This window comes from Adiantum capillus-veneris, chromosome 3, assembly GCF_014529385.1.
Source record: "Adiantum capillus-veneris isolate H3 chromosome 3, ASM1452938v2, whole genome shotgun sequence".
Lineage (NCBI taxonomy): Eukaryota > Viridiplantae > Streptophyta > Polypodiopsida > Polypodiales > Pteridaceae > Adiantum > Adiantum capillus-veneris.
The window spans coordinates 127,534,350-127,549,622 of NC_140933.1; the positions used below are offsets into that span (position 1 = coordinate 127,534,350).

Sequence of the window (15,273 nt, forward strand, 5' to 3'; positions counted from 1 at the left end):
TGAAGGGATTTGTTAGTTGATTTGCTTGTAAGGAAGTATAGAAAAGGTATTGCTCATGCAAGAGTTGCTTGTATTTAGCTATGAGCTCTTAGGTTCATGCAATCCAAAGGTGGCTTGCCTATGGCCTTGGTAGAATTCAATACATATGTATTCTCCCTATCAAGTGTGTTCAAGACAAGACCTCATTCAGAAACCTTTAACTTGTAGCTTTTTAATTAAAGCAACGAGAAATCATCACACCTTGTTTCTATGCATTTATGTATTGCCCCTTTGATGGGTACCATTTTGTATGTCAAAAAGGTGTTAAAAATGAGGCGTCAGAACCCCCTTTGTTGAGCTCATGTGCTATGTCCACAAATCTACAATTGGATCCCCCATTGTTGAGCTCATGTGCTATGTCCATAAATCTACAAGTGGATCCCCCCCCCCCCCCCCCCCCCCCCCCCCCCCCACACACACGACTATGGTCTCTTGATACCAACTTGAGAGTTTGGGGGAGGAGCTACAATGACATGGTGGCATGAATGGATGACATAATGCATTGAAAAGCCATGATTTTTTTTTTCCCAAGCCCAAAGGCCATGTAGAAGTGTATTGAGATAGGAAAAGCAACAAGAACTGGTAGATCTTATATATTACAAGTGAAATTGACATTTTTTCCCCCAAACCCAAAGGCCATGTAGAAGTGTATTGAGATATATGAATAGGAAAGCAACAATAACTGGTAGATCTTATATATTACAAGTGAAATTGACTCACTAGAAATCAACAATAACTGGTAGATCTTATATATTACAAGTGAAATTGACTCACTATGGATGGTCAATGTGTCAATCGAACAAAACTTGTGCAAAAGCCCTATTTTTGCCTTCTATCCTACGAATTGAAAGGGATTAGACACTACCCCAATAAAAAGAAAACGAATCCGGAGGTAAGGTCTTCCTTATAAAAAGCCTTATCTCTTTAGTATACCAGTACTCGTGAGGCTATTGGGTAAACCTGAGCCTAAGGTTTGAGAGTAAACCTAAGCTCCAATCATAGTAGCCCCATAGAAGCACCAAGTTATGGGAAATCCTAAACACTTTAGTTGTGAGAAAACCTAAAACTCACAGTTTATGAGTATAGTAAAAGCTCATGGTTAGGAGTAAACCTAAAACTCTAAATCATGAGAGTGGTGAGTTTATTTTGAGGGGGCATATGATGATTATTATGCCAGGTTTGGCTGAAGGGGGTGGTTGTTGGGGTCAGCCTAACTTGAGCAGTCACTAGTATGTGAACACCTTGTAATGCTTATTAAAGCCAAAAACAGTCTCTTCTTTTGTGTGCACTTGTGTGCTTCTTTGCTGCTCTCTTCTGTGTGACTATGTCAATTAAGGAAACATTGGCTTCTCCCTCACCTTTTGCTATTAACATATGACTCTCCATTTGCGCCTAATTTGACTTTATTTCAAAGTCAGGTTCGAAGAAGGTTATTACTGCAGGCATGATTCTATCGCAGTTTCCAAGGCCTCTCTCTCTATCTCTCTCTATCTCTCTCTCTCTCTGGGGAGGTTCCCACAACCTCAAAGGCATCAAAGCCATCTCTGCTTAGAGATCATCACACGATCACTTGAGAAATGTGGCCTTCCACCTTAAGGGGTTGCTCTATTATATAGAAACTTGAAGGCCAAAAGCTACAACCTTAAAGACACTTTTCTTCCACATCAAGGAGTTTTTTCAATCTAGCATCATCACTCAAGTCACATACATCAATTTTGAGGTTCCCAAAGAAGATAAAATAGCACTTCTCTTGAGCCCATTAGCTCCATCATTTGACCACATTGTTACATTTTTTGAAGAGAGGACCCTGCACCAATCTTACAAAATGTTGTAAGCTCATTGCATGAGGAAGAGAGAGAGCAACTAAAGAAGTCAGGTTCAAATGAAGGAGCTTTAGTTGCATCTTTGCCAACATCATTAGTTCCATCATTTGGTTTGATCAATAAAAAGAAGTGTTACAAGTGTGGCAAGCTTGGACACTTCTCCAAATGTTTGTACAAAAACAAAGTTTTTATGCATGACATCAAAATGGACATCCACCATCCAAGTGTCAAAGTAGAGGTAGCAATAAGTTTAAGAAGAAAGGACAAGTCAATCTTGCAGAGTTAGAAGAAGACAAAGACAAGGAGAAAGTGGGGAGCAATCTCTATGTTTATACAATGCAAAGTGATTATAGTGACAATAACGTACTGTATATTCCAAAGGTACAAGTCCTTAGGACCTTCCTCTTGAAGATATTTACAAACGCATCCATAAGGTTTTTGCACACACCTCGCTGCCAAAGCCCAGGAAAAAGGTTTTAGAAATGTACATGATAACGCTAAAGACAAAATATGGATTTCTTACTTGGATTGTTAAGTGTGGTTTCAAAAACTCAAGAGGGTATGCATATGGTTGAGCACACTTAGCTTGTTAACTTAGTCCTAGGTGATTCATTGTCCCAAGGGATATCTTTAGTTATGTGATTTTTAGCCTCCCATGTCACCGAAAAGTGTCAAAGATATAATCACTACTACCACAAATGTCATTTTCTTCCTCTTCCTCACGTCACTTTTCATTCACGACTCTTCAAATTTTCCTTCCTTCACCTCTCACTTTCTACATTAATCTAGTATATATTAGTGTTATGTGTGATTAGGACGATAACTAATCTAATAGAATTTGATATTAAAGATCAATTCACTAATTTGCAAATTTTTCTTACTTTGTTACAATGGGAGTACCATTGTAGAGAGAGTGCCACAATTCTTGTGTCAGTACCTTGTAACCGTCTTTGCTCACTTCTTATCTTTCTTTTGAATCGTGCAAATGTGATAAAAATGTTTTTTTTTAATGAAACTATTCTCTCTCTCACACACATACACATAGGGGTTAGCCAATGCTAAACTTTCCTCATATGGAAGACAATAATACACCCCCCCCCCCCCCCCCCCCCCCCACACACACACACACACACACACGTTGAAGATATGTGGTTGCATGCAAGAATTCAACTTGAAACTGTAAATTGACGATGAGATTGTGAGCAAAGAGTTAGTGGAAAACATGAAGTAATAGAATAATCGAAATCATAGCTACACTTCAAGGAGAAACAATTAAAAAATGTGTTTTCTTGCTTTATTTTTGTTCTCTCCTCAATCACTTTGATCACTAATACATTTTGATATCCCCACCCGTAGCACTTCAGTTTTTTCATGCATTGTGGCCACCTATTTGGTAGAATCACACAATCCCTACACACCCACATATGCAAGCACACATACCAACACTTACATGCTAGCACGCATGCACACACTCACACCCCCCCCCATCTACCCACCCAAGTGCTTAGTTGTTCCTCTGATTTAATATGCCATGTGAAAGGAAGCATAAAAGTTTGAAGAGCTTTTCCCCACCACCATGGCCGCTCTTATGAGCATCAGCGTCGGCATCGTCATCTTCTTGCACAAATGAGAAGAAGATGATTCTTTGCTTTGTGTGCAGGCCTCAGTCTTCTTGTTTCGATGTCTTGGTTTTCTAACAGATTCTCAGCCTCTTTGAAGGCCTCTGAAGGTGGCGATGGAGACCAGGAAGATGAACACGCTCCCCATGGCAAAGGTGTGAAAGAAGACCTCTCAGAGCTTACGAAAACTTTCACGCGGCAGCTATGGGGGGTTGCCTCTTTCCTGGCTCCCCCTCCTACGACGGATTCTGCTCTACAGGACGTAGATCCTTCCCTTCTGTCCCCTTCGGATCATCATATCCAATCTGGTCTGCAGATCAATTCAGTTTTGCAATCTGGTGAAATCTCTTTGTCAAATGAGCTTGTGGATGTTGATTTTCAAGCATCCAGAGATCCTGCAGAGCAGTTACAGGAAGAAGCTTTGGAGGGCCCTCAAATTTCAAGGGGACTGCAGATCACCCTTGGTGGTGACAATATATCCCATCTAACATCCGATCATGGTTTGACAGGTGTTGGTAAGGATCTTGCTGAGCTAAAGGGGAGTGTTGCTACTGGGTTTTCTAAAATACTGAAGGTGGTCAGGGAAGAAATCGATCGCAATGAACATACTAAACTGAAAAGTTCTCACAATGATGATGACGAGGATGAGGATAATGATGATGAGGCTGATGACGGGTCAAAGGGATTTGTGCAAGGTGGAAAAATTCCTGTGCTAAATTCTCTATTCAAACCTTTTTTAAGTGGAATTCTTCACAATGATGAAGACAAGATGCCCAAAGAAATCAGCACTGATGATGATCAGGGTGATGAGGATGAAGAAGATTTTGAAGACGATCCATTTGACGAGCGTGGACATCAAAAGTCCCGGCCTGCTGGGGCTCTCAATTTTCAAAGCGTTTTTGGTGAAAGGCTTGGTGGTGTCTCCAAACTTGCATCCAGTTTATTTCCTGTTAACTTGGATTCTGACGATGAACAAAGTGCGGCTGAGACAAATCCAAATTTTGAAGCAGTTGGTGTCACAGAGGAGGTGTTGGCATTTGCAAGAAACATCTCCATGCATCCAGAAACCTGGCTTGACTTTCCATTATTCACAGACGATGAAGAAGATGACGGTAAAAATTTTATCTTTTTGAGCCTACAGTTGTTTATTCTGTTTATCTTTCCGTCATCATGTAGTCATGTATATCTTCAAATGAAAGCTAGAGCCCCCCCCTCCCCCTCCAAACAAAACAAAAAAAAAACAAAGCCCCAATCTGCTCTGTACAGTTTCTGCTTAGTTTTTCAAGTTAGAGCACGAAAAAAGGTACTGAAACTGATAAACGAAGGGCTCCGATGGGCTAATGAAGCACTTGAATTGGTGTGATTGCATTTTCAGTGAACATTCACCCGTTTTCTCGGCAAGAGTTCTGCAATGGGGTGTTGAAACTTAGACTGGAGTGCTCTGTATGTTTTTAGAATTCCCTGTTCCTACTTCTTCCATGAGAATGAAGTAGCAGAGGCTGCCTTTGCACTGTATGATGGTCGATGCTATCCCTACAATATACCATCAGAAAGTAGAATCTTTTCTTGAGGTTTATTTGTAGAAGTCAAAGTGGGCAGTTGAAGATGCATAAAGTCATAAACTGGCTATGAGCCACCTGCACTAACATATGGGAAGCCATCAATTAAGAAACTATCTCCCAAAGAGGGAGAAAGAGGGCGACTTGGACCCCCTTAAAAATGCTGGGATGAGAGAGAGAGAGAGAGAGAGAGAGAGAGAGAGAGAGAGAGAGAGAGAGAGAGAGTGGGGCCACGTTACTTGGCCTCAGTTCAGCAGCATGGCACACTAGTCGTTGGTAGAGCAGTTTATGTTTCTATTCGGATTCGGGAATCTATCATTGGTTTTATGTCAGTCTACGCACCCACTACCCCTCGGGAGAGGGCTACTTTTTGGTCCTCCTTGGCTGCTGCTCTACCTGCTGTAGACTCTTGGGTTGTTGGAGGTGACTTCAACAACATTGAGAGCGACTCTGATTGGCGAGCCACCACACCTCCCGTTCTATCATCCATTTCTCCCGATGAGCAGCCAGCTTGGGATCGATTTCTTCTAGCTATTCAAGGTGTTGACACCTGGCACATGTCCTCTTTTGGTCATCACCCTGCTACTCTTCATTACTCTTGGGGGTTTCAGCGACAGCAAGGGAGATTATTAGAGCGACTTGACCGTTTTTACATTGGCCCTTGGGCAGCAGCTCTAGGCAGATTTACTACTATATGGAGAGGAACCAGCCTCTTAGATCATTTTCCCACATCATTATTTATCTCCTTCACTAGATCCTCTGCTCAGAGACGAGGCTGCCGCATCCCTGACAGTGTTCTCACCACTCAAGTATTGCAGCAGCAGATTCATGACTTGTGGTCCACGGATGCTTCTTATTGTGGACCCCCTGGAGAGTTTCTTGCTCATTGCATTTCTCAATCTAGTATTTACTGCCGTGATCAGACTGCTATCATTCATCGTCAGTTGAGAGTACGCGAGTCTGATCTTCACATCCCTCTTGGTTCCACTCAGCGCTTGCTTGAGGAGTGGCCTCAGGATGCTTATCTCGTTGCTAGACAGACAGAGCTCACAGAAGAGATTCGTCGCGTACAGGAGGCTAGGTCTGAGTTCACGCATCATGCTTCAGTGTCTCATTGGATAGCTAAAGCTGATCGAATGAATAAAGACTTCTTCGCGGCGCATAAAGAACGCCCTCCTGGCACCACTCTGCGGACTTTGTGCGATGCTCAAGGGACACTACATATGCATCCTGATGTTATTCTTGATATGTCTGTAGATTATTTTGAGACAATGTTCACTGCTGATGTATGCCCTCCTGAGGTTTTACTTGCCCGTGAGCAAATCTGGCAGCACACTCGACATCGTTGTACAGACACTATGGCAGAGATCTTGTTGGCGCCGTTCACACTTACAGAGCTCCATGCTGCTATAGAGAGTCTTGATCCATCCTCCTGTCCAGGCGAGGATGGCCTCACTAGAGCCTTCTTTTTGACATATTGGGATGTATTGCATATACCATTGCTTCGCGGTTGTCAGGACATCTTTGCATCAGGATATATGCATCCGGCTCTTTGTTTAGGTCTCATACCTCTTATTCCGAAGGGGGGTGACACCACTCAGCTCCGACAATGGAGACCTATTACCCTACTCCCTTCGGTCTATAAGATATTAGCGTTACTGATCAGCCATCGCTTATGGCTGTTCTTACGAGATATTATTCATACTTCTCAGACAGGCTTCGTTATGGATCGATGCATCCTGGATAATATCTTCACTTTTTATGAGGCAGTAGAGTGGGCAAGATCATCTTCTGAACCTCTCGCTTTTTTCATCCTAGACTTCGAGAAAGCATACGATCGTGTTGACTGGGACTTTCTCGAAGGATCTTTAGCCAGGATGGGTTTCCCTTTGAGATGGATTTCAGGTATTTCCGCTCTCTTTAGAATTGCCAACAGCGCTATTACTATTGGTGGCCGTGTCAGTCGCAGTTTTGAGCTTTCTCGATCTGTCCGTTAGGGATGTCCTTTAGCATCATATCTGTATCTGTTTGTGGGAGAGACTATGTCTGACTTTCTTTGTGCTCAGAGTCATGCATTTTGGGGATTGACCATGCCAGTACCTACAGCTCCAGACCTTATCGATCAAGAGTTTGGTGATGACACTATGCTCATGTTGCGCTATTTGCTACCTGCTCTTGATGCAATGCGGGAGGCCCTATAGGTTTTTTGCATTGCCAGTGGTGCACGCATTAACTGGCATAAATCCTTTGGGTTATTGGTTGGCAGTGATGACATACCTACTTGGGGGGTAGCTGATGGTTTCACATGGCTACAGCAGGGTCAGACTTGCAGATACCTGGGCTTCCAGGTTGGATTTGATGTTTCCTCGCAGCAGCAGTTTGCACCCGTACTACAGTCTATTCGTAGGAAGCTATGCCATTGGTCTTCACGTCATCTGTCGTTGGCTGGCCGTGCATTGGTCGCCAACCAAGTCATTCTGGCTACAGTATGGTATACGTCTTCTTGTTGGATGTTACATTCTGGTGTGATAGCTCAGCTCCGTCGACTAGTAAGGAACTTTTTATGAGTGGCACAGATGGGACTATTGATACTCGTGCTAGAGTTCCTTGGTCCACGATCATTCGTCCTAGGTCAGAGGGAGGCCTTGGCATCATTGATCTAGAGTTACAGAGCCGCGCACTTCTTACCAAGCTTATTGTTCGGGGTCTTTTTCCCGGCCAAGAACCTTGGAAGATGCTTCTTCAGGCTGCTCTTTGCACACTGACTCCACGACTCGGCACTAGAGACGGTCATACTTGGCATTCAGGGTATCGTTTTCTCTTTACGGAGGCTCCCTTGTCCACTTCCACCCTCTCACCCTTTCTCCGATCGCTCCTTCAGATTTGGGTTTCCATGAGACGGACTATCGTACGCTCACCTCCCTCATGTCGTGAGGAGATTGAGCGCCAACCTCTCATTTGGAATGCTACAGTTCTTGATTCTTCGGTTAATCCACCTCGTCAGCTTGGAGAGAGGACTCACATTGATTGGGCTGCTTGGGACTCTGGCCTTGCTGCCTCTATGCAGTTGTTTTATGAGACACGTATGCTGGATGCAGATTTTGTGGCAGAACATTATGACATTGGTCGCGGGGTGCCAGACAGACTTCTTGAGATCGATTCTGCCGTTCCTTCACAGTGGGATGCAGTCATGCGCGGCACGGTTCAGATGCCCCCTCATTGTGGCTGGGAAGGCCTCTTTGACCAGAGCACTCTCTTATTAGTTCGTTTGGACACCATGCTATTCACAATTGATACTGACAACTCTCAGGGGATTCATGCTAGATTGACATATGCTGCCACTTCTCCACTACTTATCTCCTCCAGCGCTTGATGGGAGGCCATACAAGTAGTTGGCTCACGCGGGAAGCGTCGTCGTGTTGACCCCCGTTTTGCTTCCGCTGATGCTGCACTTTGGAGGCTTTGGGTGTGGGAGGGCCGTGCCCTATCGTAGCTTTATTGGGACCCAGGAGAGTGGCATTGGCCTCACTCAGATCCCACAGTTGCACCTGTATCCTTCTTTGAGTACACTGTCAAGATTGGAAGATTAGCTTTGATGAGACAGCAACCACAGCAGCCCACTTGTATGCGTTTCTGGTTACATTCAGTCCTCTCTCATGCCTATCTGCAGCAGTTTTGGTTCGCGATCTGGGATTTACATGTTGCTCGTCGTATTTCCTTTTTCATGTGGATGATTGCTCATGCGGGACTACCAGTTGGGACTTGGCTAGCTACTATGGGTCATGATCCGTTATGTACTCGCTGTCCTTTGCGCCAACTTGAGTCACCTGCCCACTGTCTTTGGTCATGCTCAGCTTCCCATGTAGTGTGGCTTGCAGTTTGCTCTCTTCTCAGCAGATCAGGTGTTCAACATGGATTTCTTACTTGGGGATCTGTCTCATGGTTGATGTCGATGCCCGGCCCGCATCTTTTCTACGAGGGCTCAGCCACAGATCCAGCCTTCATGCTTACCTCGACTGGTTATCGACGAGGGACTTTGGCTATGCTACCACAGATTGCTTGGCAGGGAGATACGCAGACACGTGATGCAGTTTTCTCTGTCATCACTAGTATTACATTGGAATATTTGGAGAGCTCGTTGTCTTCACATTCTTAGTGCGGCTCCACAGCTCCTTCAGGATATCCTCACTGCCATTTGGCTGGACACCATTCACACCCTGATTTGGCAGTGGGATTCATCCTTCGGTACATCTAGAGCAGCCGAGGCTCGTCGATTTGCCTTCCTTTGGCGTTGGGCATGATCCCCACTCTTCTTCACACTGACAGGTGGTCAGATTACTTGGCATTATGCCCCTCCTCAGTGGTTTCTCCTCCACTCCTCACACCGACCACCATGAGATTGTTCTAGTCCAGTAGTCACTATAGTGGCTCTCCTCCTTTCATTCAGCTTGTACACCCCACGTGATAGGCTATTTTGACATCCGTTGGGATTATTTTGTACTCAATAATATACCGCCCTCACTTTTTCCAAAAAAAGAGAGAGAGAGAGAGAGAGAGAGAGAGAGAGAGAGAGAGAATGAAATGAGAGAAGGCCAAAATGACCTATGAGGCCAATCCGTTACAAAAAAAAAGAGATACTAAAATGAATCTAGTAGTGCTACTTGTCACAAAGTGATGACGTGGCGGACAGCAGAAACCCTAATTTCTGCCAGAAACCCTAAAATTCTTGCAAACCCTAATTTTTGCCAAAAACCCTAAATTCCGGAAATCGCGGAGGCGGATTATTAATTAATTAATTTTTTTTTTTTTTTTGGAAAATGATGAGCGACGCGAATTTTGCTTTTGCTTTTTTTTTTATAAAAAAAAAAGAGAAAAGACTCTCTAAGAGAGAGAGAGAACTGATGCTTTTGATTTTGAAAGCTTTTGGGGCTCTGCTTTTGGGCATCCCTTGTAACCTTTAAATTAGTGGTGAGGGCCTCACTTCTCAGAGCATCTGGACGCAGAGTCTGAGAGTGAAACCCTAACCGCTCTCTTGTACTTTGATGATTGATTAATACAAAAAGAAATACCGAAAGGGGCGCCAGTCTTTGGGGCCAATATCTCTAGGCACGGAACTCCGCCGGGCCAGTGCAAAACTATTGTGATCTGTGAATTGTTTTGAAGTGGTTATTTGGTGCTGTCGCGGTTGATTCTTGACTTGGAGTGTCCAAGTTTGTTACAGTGGTATCAGAGCACGGCCGATTTCTCTTCTACGGGAAATCCGATCCCCGATTTTTTTTTTTCCGCGGCACCTATGGCTTCAGGCAATGATCAGTCGACTCCCTCTGCATCTGGAGATGCGGGCTGGGATCACAACGAAGATTCAGACAGAGAGTATGGCCCGCCTCGGCCTACTCAGGCGGAGCAAACAGAGATGGAGCGTCGTCAATTGATTGGCGATGCAACAAAGATGATGCTCAATTTTGCCAAGGACCCGAAGATGGTAAAATATATGAACCAGACCTCTTTGAAAGAGGTACAGATGGAGTGGCAGAGAACCACAACACCACTCCCGAAACCCGCTCTCAAGAAACCTTCTACCTCCAAGAAATATACGGAGAAGGAACTGGAGAACGTGGTTGATGCACGGATTGCTCAGCTTTTCGACGTGCAAAAGAAAGTCAAAAAGCACGGCAAAAAGCACGGCAAAAAGCAGAACAAAGGTACTGACTTCCCGGGATATTTGGGTCGTCAGTCGACATTCGACAAAGCAAAGAAACGGAAGAAGCGTGTTCGATTTGAAGGAGTACCCAGTTCTTCTTCTTCTTCTTCTGACAGTTCTTCTAGCTCCTCGGATTAGAGCGAAGAAGACAGAAAAAAAGCAAAAAGCGAAGCAAGACACAAAGCTTCGGAACGGGCAAGAAAAAGGCAAAGAAGGCTACATCTCGCCCAGAGACTGACAGTTCTACTGAGGACTCGTCTACAGACAGCTCAGATTCCGATGACGGAAAGTTTTATGCGAACAAGAAGAATTTTTACAAAGCCAACCAGTATGACTTTCTCGAAGATAACAGCAAGAAAGTCCGAGAGTTTAAGGAAGGTGGCCACTCGATCAAGTTTGATACTTTTCAGGATACTCAGATGCTTCGAAGGCTTTGTCTCTTATACAGCAGTTTGACATCGCTTTCGCGGGAGGACGCTATTCAGAGCACTCCAAGATTCGGAGAGCTGCCTCTTACTCTGAGGGGAATGCTCGTACTTGGTGGTCCACGCTTCTATTAAGCAAGACTGTGCCAGTTACATGGCTGAAATTCAAGAGGCTTTTTATTTCTTCTTGGTTGACTCAAGAGTTTGAGCGAGATATACGAGCTACTTGGAACCATCTCCGGATGACCAAGAGCGATACAGTGAATTCTTATTGTGAAAGATTCTGGAGCTCTTTTCTACCCGCCTCTTCATTCAAGAAGATCTCATTCAGAGAACAGATTGAGCGGTTTACCTTGGGTCTACCTACAGAGATCCGAGATCACTGCTTGGAACAGAAGTCAGCTTCTATTCAGGAGTTGTTGAGTCATGCGAAGCGGGACTTTGCCATTCACTCTGGCAGTTTGACCTACCCCACAGACGAGGTCACGACACAACGAACCGGACAGACTTCTGGGAATGAAAGTAGAAAAAGAAAGAGCAACCCAGAGAAAAAGGATGCACGACCTAGACTTACTCCTCAGGAGCGGACTCGCTACATCAGGGAGGGGAAGTGCTTTGGATGCGGGGAAACTGGACATATCTCCGCGAAGTGCCCTAAAAAGGCACAGAAAGAACAGAATGATAAAGACGACGACAGGCCTAAGAGTTTGAGAGCAGCTGAGGAATGTGGCAGAAAAGGCAGATAGAAAAGCAGATTTGGTACCACATGGCATGGGACCTGCACCGAATCTAATGAATGAAAGTACAAACTTTGCCGCTTTCGAGGCAAAGTGAAGGATCAGGAAGCTCTTTTGAAGGAGCCAAGGCCAACTTCTTTTCACTTGGAATTGGCGGCTCTCTTTGGAACTGCGCCCGACAGACTGACGCCACAGGCGGAGGTAGTTCGACTGGCACCCGGATGGGATGTTGCCATTACACCGAGCATTGGCAAACTTCGTTTGCAATGACAGGGGTGTTCAGGGCACGTGAGTGACGTTCTACTCGGGATCCCTTGGTACCACAAGAACTACGCCGTGGTTGACTACCGGGCCGAGAAAGCGACTTTGATAAATGAAGGGCTTAGAGATTGTACTTGATGAACTTCAGTTTTCTTACTCATTCTTTTGGGAGAACTGAACCATGGATAAAAGTTGAATATGTTTTGACCTGAAGAAAAGAACGCCAAGATTTTTTTTCTCCACGCTCATGTCGATTGCTTTTGAGAGGGCCTGAAGATCATACCATTGATCTGATATCTGGAAGCACGCCACCGAATCGGCCACCTTATCGTGTGAGCCGAGTACAGAATGAAAAGATTATGAACTCAGTGAAAGACCTCTTGGAAAAGGGTCTTGTCCAGCTTAGTACTTCACCGTATTGCTCTCCAGTGTTGTTGGTTTTGAAGAAAGACAGATCTTGGAGAATGTGCATCGATTATAGCACTCTCAACGAAATCACCATCAAGAACAGATTTCCGATTCCTAGGATCGATGATATACTCGACAGGTTACAGGGATCCTCGTGCTTTAGCAGGATTGACTTGAAGAGTGGATATCATCAGATCAGGATAGCGCCAGGAGATGTCTACAAGACAGCTTTTCGGACGACTTTTGGGTTATTTGAGTTTTTGGTGATGCCTTTTGGCTTAACCAATGCTCCTGCGACATTTAACCGGATGATGGCCAGGATTTTTCGAGAGTACAGGCTATTTGTTGGCACTTTCTTTGACGACATCATTGTTTTCTCGAAGAATGAGGCAGAACACAGAGATCATCTGCTTCAAGTCTTTTAGGCATTACGAGATCACACGCTAGTGATTAATGCAAAGAAAAGTGAATTTTTTCCTACCATGGATACACTTTTTGGGACACATTGTGTCAGCAACACAACAGGAGTGCAAATGGACCCGGCCAAGATAGAGACTATCCGTGATTGGCCCGATTTGAGGAATGTCCATGAAGTTAGAAGCTTCTTGGGACTATGTTCATACTACAGGCGGTTCATACGAAAGTTTGCAGAGGTTGCTTCCCCTTTGCATATCTTGACACAGAAAGGAGTACCTTTTTCGTGGGGACCCACAGAGGTGACTGCCTTTCAGACATTGAAAGAGAAATTGACTACGGGACCTATTTTGACTTTGCCGGACTTGCAGAAGTCATTCGAAGTATATTGTGATGCTTGTGGTCGTAGTCTGGGTGCGGTCTTGATGCAAGAAGGCCATGTCATAGCTTACGAGAGCCGTTTGTTCTCTAGGCCGGAGATGACAGCACAGATTTATGAGAAAGAGCTTTTGGCGGTTATCCATGCTCTTACTCAATGGCGGCATTACCTACTCGGAGCGGATTTTATTGTCTTTACAGACCATCAGAGTTTGCGCTACTTCTTGTCACAGAAGCAGCTTTCGGAAAAGCAGATGCGGTGGGCGAACATCTTGTCACAGTTTCACTTCCAGATTGTCCATGTGCAGGGACAGAAGAATGTGGTGGCAGATGCTTTGTCTCGGAAACCGTTGGTTCTGGCTATTTCCGCGATACATCATAGGAACTTCGAGGATATGGTCGATCAGTGTGCCACAGATACAGATTTTGCAGATATTTTCACACGGATACGGGATGGGGAGACATTAGCTGGATACTCCCTTCGAGAAGGCTACTTGATGAAAAAGACTATGTTGTGCGTTACACAGCCGTTGAGGGAAAAGGTTATGACTGATTGCCACTGTCCACCTTTTACGGGTCACCGCAGCATTGCTACCACCATGAAAGGGGTAGAGAGAGATTTCTTTTGGCGGAGACTGAAGAAGGATGTGGAAGAGTTTGTGCGCAGTTGCTTGGTATGCTAGAAGGTCAAGTTTGACAGGCATAAGGCACAGGGATTCTTACAGCCTTTACCCATACCCACCCACCCGCCCCTGGGAAAATATTGAAATGGATTTCATTTTTTTTGATCTCCCGAGAATACAGAATGATCACGATGATTTTCCGATTACATGGCACGTCTGAGACGATTCTCTCCGACATAGTCCCGAGATTTATGAGTTGGTTTTGGAAGGCAATTTGGGAGAACATTGGCACGTAGTTGCAGTTCTCGTCATCGTTCCACTTGCAGACTGACGGGCAATTTGAGATTGCCAATTCAGTGATTTTAGATTTATTGAAGTCTTGTATCTCGGAATAGAAGACTCAATGGGAAAAGAACCTATCTTTGGTGGAATTTGCCTACAATTGCACGATACACTCTTCGACGGGGAAGACGCCATGTGAGATTGTTGAAACTGCTGCGAAGGTTCCATCCTTCCTGAGCACGAAAGATTAGAAATTTGAAGCGGATGAATATTCGCGAGATTTGGATACGGCTTTTGCCAAGGTTCGCGAGACTTTACAGAAGTCTCAAGAACGACAGAAAAAGGAAGCGGATCGCCATCGTCGCGACTTGAAATTGAAGGAGGATGATTGGGTGCTCTTACGTTTTGAGAAGGCACGCCTACGAAAGAACAAGGGAAAGGAGAGGCTTTTTCCAAAGCTTAGTATGCGATACTACGGCCCTTTCCAGATTACTGAAAAGATAAATGAAGTCTCCTTCCGACTGAAACTGCCAGATACTTGGAGGATTCACAATGCATTGCATGTGAGTCTCTTGAACCCTGTTAAGGGTGATGTGCCTGATGATGGGGAGCCTGATGAGCAACCCGAAGTGGAAGAAAACGAGGAGATCCTTGTTCCTGAACAGATTTTGGCACATAATGATACGAAGAAAGGTAAAGTCCGAAGGCGGTTCTTGGTTAAGTTCAAGAACTTTCCTGCATTTGATGCGAAGTGGATGGAGGAGGAGGACCTAGCAGATACTCCTCGGATTGTGAAACTTTACCTCGATGTTTTGGTTTAGCATAGTCTACTCCAAACGGAACCCAGAAACTCAGCTTGGCCGAAGATCTGGTGCAGTGGGATGCACAAGAGGGGAGTCGCTCCACTCCTTTGTCAACAGATGCCTCGATTTTGATACTAAAGTCACTGATGTCTCTTTGAGCTTCAGGGATACTGAGAGCTGACAGTATTCTGCTGGATGACT

At 44.8% G+C, this 15,273-nt stretch overlaps 1 protein-coding gene across 1 annotated transcript in view; it reads left to right on the forward strand.

The window, feature by feature from the left end:
• Positions 1-3,347: 3,347 nt before the first annotated feature.
• Positions 3,348-15,273, forward strand: part of LOC147461686 (uncharacterized) — a 48,483-nt gene continuing 36,557 nt past the window's right edge. The window contains exon 1 of the mRNA XM_086509163.1: positions 3,348-4,593. Coding sequence (XP_086365289.1) covers positions 3,543-4,593 — 1,051 coding nt within the window. The 5' untranslated portion in view covers positions 3,348-3,542. The remainder of the gene's footprint in view (positions 4,594-15,273) is intronic.